Source organism: Poecilia mexicana, unplaced genomic scaffold, assembly GCF_051168715.1.
Source record: "Poecilia mexicana isolate PSO_F unplaced genomic scaffold, ASM5116871v1 scaffold_5, whole genome shotgun sequence".
In the NCBI taxonomy this organism is placed as follows: domain Eukaryota; kingdom Metazoa; phylum Chordata; class Actinopteri; order Cyprinodontiformes; family Poeciliidae; genus Poecilia; species Poecilia mexicana.
This window is the reverse complement of record NW_028263374.1, coordinates 11,971,553-11,978,469: the sequence shown is the minus strand read 5'-3', so window position 1 is coordinate 11,978,469 and position 6,917 is coordinate 11,971,553. Positions and strand designations below refer to the sequence as shown.

At 43.1% G+C, this 6,917-nt stretch overlaps 1 protein-coding gene across 1 annotated transcript; it reads right to left on the bottom strand.

The window, feature by feature from the left end:
- Positions 1-489: 489 nt before the first annotated feature.
- On the bottom strand, positions 490-3,679 carry LOC106906830 (leucine-rich repeat neuronal protein 2-like). Its single transcript, XM_014972275.2, has one exon. It carries the CDS (start codon positions 3,498-3,500, stop codon positions 1,128-1,130), a length of 2,373 nt encoding a protein of 790 aa, XP_014827761.2. The 5' UTR covers positions 3,501-3,679; the 3' UTR covers positions 490-1,127.
- Positions 3,680-6,917: the final 3,238 nt, after the last annotated feature.

Genomic DNA, 6,917 nt, shown 5'->3' with positions numbered 1-6,917 from the left:
TAATAGATGTATATTCCACCCATCCATCGTCTTTACCTGCTTATCCTTGCAGGGCTGAGGAAACATTGGTGCTCATCTCCAGCGGTCTTGGGGTAACAGATGGAGTACAGCCAGGACAGTTTAACATTTACTATTTCTTGCCTTTGCATAAAGCTAAATTGAGGTCCTGAGATCCAGTTATGATAGAAGGGAAATTCAGCAGCTACTTGAGTTTGGGAAAATTGCATCTTTCGGCCCTTTAATCTGGCCTCTCAGTTACATTCCTCCTCCAGCAGGGAACATTCTGCGTCTTGTGTTACTGAGAAGACGTGAGATGTCTTAACACCATTAGTATTCATGTTGGTTTGGTGGAGAACCTAAGCTTTGCTGAAATGATGCAACACTATTTCTAAATGACTTTTTTCTAAATCTCATGTCCTTGTCAAATGATTTTCCATATGTCAGTTTTTGATTAAAAGAAAAAACACAAAACACAAGTAGATGCAAAAAACGTAATTCAAAGCTCAAACTAGTCACTTTTAAATCACTTTTATTTTAAAACAGAGAGACATGTTTTATCAGGGATGAGCTCACCATATAGGTACCGCAAGATGGACGAGTCAGTCCAAGAGCAAAGCTAAAGCGCCGTGTACATCAATCACTTTGACTTAAACTGTCCAAACCAGCAGAAAGTCCTTTCAGCGCCCGTCGTAATGCAGAGTTTTATCAGCTTGGAGAGAGTATGCTCGAGTCTGTGGAAACATGTTGACTATAAACAGGACAAAACCCCGGAGGTCTGGGCTGCTCTCTTCTGTAAATATCCATTCCTGAAATGTATGAAGCTCTCTTTAGTTTCAGTCCAGTGATCATAGGCAGCTCAGGCTCTGTTGTTTCCCCTGTGTTAAGCAGGAGTATGATTGTCCAGTTTTATTTCCCCGCCAAAGGGGAGATAAGCAATCTTTACAACACATCTCAACACAGAAACAAAGTCAATATATACTTTATGCTTATATAAAATAAATACAAATCTCTCGTTGCACCATAATCTCCAAATCCTTCATTTGTGTGAGTGCTAGAGTATATTTCATGTCCCATGTTAAGGATGTGTGCCAGTTTGTCTCGTCTGCATTGGAATGGGTGTAATTATCTCAAATGATATAATACGATGCCTGCTTCTCTTTCAGATCTGTTGGATCTTCATTGCTCTCTTTTGTCTTCTGAGCGATAATAACAGTCTGGGGACCCTTGATATCCACACAGAGGGCGTTGTGATGCTTCCTCGCCTCCTCGCCAGGTTCAGCATCCCAGCCCTGCACTGCTAGAAGCAGGATATAAGCAAGAAGCAGTAGTGTGACCGCTATGGAGGTCAGCTCTGGGTTGAGCTGCAGACCAGGCTGAGGCTCTGGTACATCCTTGGTCCTGAACGACACACAGCGAGGCTTTTTGCTCCCCTCTGACCCAAGGTTGTCTCTCTTGCCGTCCTCACTGACTCCTAGATGTAGACACACTCTGTAAAATGTCTCTGCCTGCAGGTGAGTTAGGTTGAAGCTCTGAGTGCCAGCAAGTATGCGCGTGGTGTATGTTGGTGTGTGGGAGCTGGTCTGCATGGCCTGCCAGGATAAGCGAGTGGAGGGCAGGTTTTGTCTGCTCTGCCAGGACAAGATAGCATAGTGCTCTCCAACCTCGTTCAACTCCAACCTGGCTTCTACTCTCATGAATTGAAATTTCTTCGGTTTAGTCATCACCCCCCTCTTTCTATTTTTCCCCCTGTTGTGCACTCCTACTGTAACGCTGCGTGTATCTGCTCCTAATGCATTCTCAGCCACACAGGTATACAGTCCTGCCTCTCTGGGGGAGATCCTGCTGATCTCTAGGGTTCCCTCAGGCTGTAGCTGGTAGTGTTTGAAGAACTGGCAAACAGTATCATTGTGGGCTTGCGGGTGCTGGAAACTGAGGGCAGATGTGTTGTTAAAGCCATCTGAAGTTGTGTTACTACAGAGGGCGGAAGCTGGAAAACCTTTTGATGTACTGTTTGCAGAAGGCCCTAGTCTCAGGCCAGAGGGCGTCACCCAGTACAGGTCAGGATATGGCTCTGCTAGTGCTCGGCAGTGCAAAACCAGTTTCCCCCCTTCTTGAACTCCGACATAGGAGGGAAGGGAACTGGCGGGAATAGTTGGGAGGCAGGATGCAGACATCTCTCCTGAAGAGACCTCTCTCACTCTACGTGCTCTCAATTCGGGAGGTGCAGAACATAAGGTCGCCTCAGGTTGGATGAAGCGCACCACCCGGGCCACCTGGGCCTTCATCTGTGTGTCCCTTTCGATGCGAGGGTGAGAGGTGTCCCTGGCGGCCCAGTGGAACAGGCAGTCACATCGCAGTGGGTTGGAGTGAAGGCTGACCTCCTGCAGACTTGGCAGGGAAAGCATGATGTTCTGGTGCAGAGCACTTAGAGAATTAGAGTTTAGCATCAGACTCTCCAGTCTGCTCAGCCTGACAAAAGCCTGAGGATGAACGTAGGATAAACGTGGGTTGTTGGTGATCTCAAGCTTGGTGAGCTCTGGCAGGTTGTCCAGAGAGGCTTTATCTATAGACACAAGCTCCTCCATGTTGTTCAGGCCGAGCTCTTTTAGGTTCAACATGTCTTTAAAGTCTCCCGTCTCAATCAGTTTGATGCGGTTCTTGTTGAGATCAAGGAACTTGAGTCCTGGCACTCTTTTCAGGGCTTGTCGAGGAACCTTGGTAAGATGGTTGTCGTAGAAAGAAAGACTTTCGAGTTCTTCGAGCCCTTCGAGTGCTTTTTCAGCCAAACTTCTCAGACCCATACCGCCAAGTACAAGGCTTCGTAGGGACGTTAGGGCCACAAATCCCCTCTCAGGCAGAGCCTCCACAGGATTGCCCCCAAGCATGAGAACTTCCAGCTGAGGCAATGCTCTGAACCACCGAGGGTCAATTGTTGTGAGTCTGTTGTTATTGATGTGAAGACGACGAAGGGAGTCGAGGCCATTGAAGGCTCCGGGTGCAATTGAATGGAGGTTGTTGTGGCTGAGAAAGAGTTCTTGTAAAGCTGGCAATGATGAAAAAGAGGCTTCTGGCAGGTGACTGAGATGGTTTTCCTCAAGATGTATGGACAGCAGAGAAGGCAGGGAGGAACTCTGAGTTATCATCCTGACACGACTGAAGCGGTTCTGTGAAAGGTCCAAGTCGGTGAGGTTTGGGAGCCCATGTAGCACTACAGTGTCCAGCACTGACAGCAAGTTACTCTGCAGGCGAAGAGTGTGCGTGTTCAGTGGTATGGGCAAGGGGAGCTTCGTCAGCAACAGATTGTTACAGTCCACCGTGGGTGCTTCGTGATAGACAGAATCCGGGGAGAACCATGGCTTGATCTGACACACACACCTCACTGGGCAGGGAACATACCATGGCAGTGCAGGTGGCAGGGAGCCCACAACAATGGGCACACACATCCCGCTAAACACGTACAAGAGACAATGTGACTGTAGGAGAGCTAAAGCTGGCCTCATAATCCTCTCAGGAGGTGATTCAGACAAGGTGAGGAAGACTTTGTTATGGAGATGAGGGATGAATCATTTGGACTGGAGATGTGTGAGCAAACTGTAACTCTAGAGCAGATGGTTTGGTTTCACCGCTCAGCATAACATTAAGAGGTATTGGTTTAAGACAAATATGAGAAATGGAAATGTGGAAATGTACTATCTATACAAGTCTTCTGCTCAACGTTTGCAGCGGCAACGGCTGTAGGGCGGTGATGGTGTTCGCTGTCCGAACGTCCGTCTCAAGTGCTGGCTGCAGGTGGACGACTCATTCCTTGGGTCACTGTTTTCAGAAACACAAGAAAAGGATTCAGTAACACGTCATTTCTGTTTGGAAGTACAGTCCTGTGAAGCATTTGCTCATCTTACATCATCAAACAAATTGGCTCAACAATAGACTGAAGACAAATAATTAGCATTTAAAAAGAAGTAGACTAAAAGAACTCAAAAGGCAGCACATTACGCCATGATCTAAAGAAATTAAATAGATTGCACAGAGGTACAATACTATATGAAGGATTTTGGACTGTAGAGAAACATAGTAGGAGTCATAATCTACAAGTATAGAAAACATGGAGCAGTAGCGGTTCTTCTCAGGAGTAATTTTACTGAAATTTTACCAAAATTACTCCAGGGGCACATTGATGATTCATCCAGGAGGTGACAAAAGAACCCAGTAAAAAGCACTGCAGACCTCAGTTTCCTCATTGAAAGTGATTGTTTGTGATTCAACAATAAGAAAAGAAACAAAAACAAACAAATTTATAATCTCCATGACTTTAGGGAAAATATCCTGAGGACTGACAAAACAGAAGTGAAACTTTTTGGAAGATATACGTCATGTTTTCTTTGGTTTTTATAATTAGTGTCCCCTGATTTAGGACTTTAGTTGTGAAGACAATCCTGTTTGACCATCAGCAGCACAACAATGCAAAAAAAAAAAAAGATTTGGAGTGGCCTAGTCAAAGTCTGGACTTAAATATGTAACCTTCAAAGCTGTCTTTGCTTGAAAATCTTCAATGCGGCTAAATTAGAAAACCAGGCAGAGTGGGCCAAAAAAAATCCATCAATGGCAAATGGCTAACGGGAGTTATTACAGCCAAAGGTGGCACAACCAGTTACTATTTTAAAGGGGCAATTACTTTTTCCACATAGGGTCATTTTGGGTTGGATGGATTTTCCTCTAAAAAATGAAATTGCCATTTTAATGCGAGGACGAGAGGTGTCCTTGGCGGCCCAGTGGAACAGGCAGTCACATCACAGCGGGCTGGTCTGAAGGCTAGCCTCTTGTAGCATTTGTGTGTCAGGGAATGTTTGAATTTGATGATCTGATTATTTAAACACACGTAAAAAAACCCCCGAGCAAATCTACAAGGGGCAAATACTTTTTCATTGTAAATTATAGTCCAATATCTTCCCTCATATTTTCTAAAGCTTTCAGGTGACATTTGGAAGCTGAAGCATTTTGCACCGACTATGTTGCATCAGTTTGCAAAAGAGTTTTTGTAATCGCACATTTTCTCTGCAAGTCAGAACAATGAGAGAAAAAAAAAATCAATCGGACGAAGAAAAGGTTTGAAACATACAATCAGGAATAGCGGCTGTTTGAAAAGAAATTTTGCCTTCAAAATCCATTTAGACAGGCAGAATAATAGGACACAAATGGTGACGGTTGTAAAAGTTAAGTGACTGTAATTTAAGAAAATGGCACTGGATTAAAGACAGGGAAAGTGATGTTCTGCTGTAATCTTTCATGTTATTCTCAACCAGAGGTGATGAAATCATCCAACATGTACATCAATATTTCATGGGAGTACTTCACATGAGATAGTCAGAATATGGCCTTATTCATTACGAAACATGTAAATTAGACCCCAAGGATCATCAGTCTTCTGTATTTAAGATCTTAATGGGGACAGGAGTGTAAGTGTTTGCTACACACACACACACACACACACACACACACACGCACACACACACACACACACACACACACACACACACACACACCCCCACACACACACACACACACACACACCCACACACACCTACACACACACACACACACACACACGCACACACACACACACACACACACACACACACTCGCACAAGCACACATGCACACACACCAGCGTTACAGCAGCCTCTGGCAGGCTTTCATATCAGGAACAATTTAGTATTCATATTACAAAATTATCATTTTAACAGATCATAGATGTTTGGCAGCAATCAAAACAGTAATTGACTTAGTTTGAAGAATGAATGTGCCTTTCTCAACCTTGTATCAACACCAGATTTTAATAAGAGGAACCAAAGCAGAATATGACGTGATCTAGATTATTACTCTTTCAAACAAGGCTGCATGCTTTTATTTTAATAGATTCGATGTGCTGGCTTTTTAATCAACTTTTTCATTAGTTTTTTTTTTCAAGTTGTTCCAAATTACACACATGTCTGTTATAAGAAAAAATAATTATTTGAATAAGGAGACATGAGAAGCATCATGCCTTTTTGATAGGAGCTCTGCAGATTTGGATGTTCTCACCTCAGCTGCTGAACACTTTAGGGCATCGGATTAGTATGCAGATTTATGTAAAAACCACCTGGACTTTTTTTCATGATATTTGAAGAAATGAAAAGAAGAAGAAGAAGATCCGGACATAATTTTATGAACAACCTTGGCGGCGGAGGGCTCAAGTGACCTTTCCGTTCCAAACTCGTGATTCTTAATATGTTCACAGACATAAAAAAAATCTGCACTGTTTTATGTAATATTTATTCTATTATTCTATTTTATCAATGCATATGATACTTTTTCACCATTTGTATCTTCTCCTAACGCATTCCCAGCCACACAGGTATACAATCCTACAATCCTACCAAGGAAGAGACCTTGTAAACATTTACAAAACTGCATAACTTACATGACCTGTAAATGTCTTTGAGGCTCAGCTGTAAGATCAGTGCTTATTATTATAGCAGCTCAGCTACAGTAAATATCTTACATTTTGGGACCACATGCTACCATAGGAGGTTTTCTGATCTGAGATGATTTTTGTTCATGGGTGATCTGATTACTCAAACTAGCCGAGTGAGGAAGCAGGAATGTGAAACAGGCAGCATTTCTCTAGCAAAGGTTTAGCAAAAGCAAGTTCTCTTCTGCTTATTACTGCTGATATTAAACATTGTTTAAAAAAATGTAATGGATTTTTGATATTCAACACTTAAACTCTATACAGATTCAGGTAGGCATGCAGCATCTACATCTGCAGGTAATGAGACGGTTGTGTTTTTGGTTTTGATTGTTTTCACAGCAATACCTGCGATGTAATCATGCTGATTATTTTATCCCTTCACTATTCAAGGTTTTGCTCTTTTAGCTAT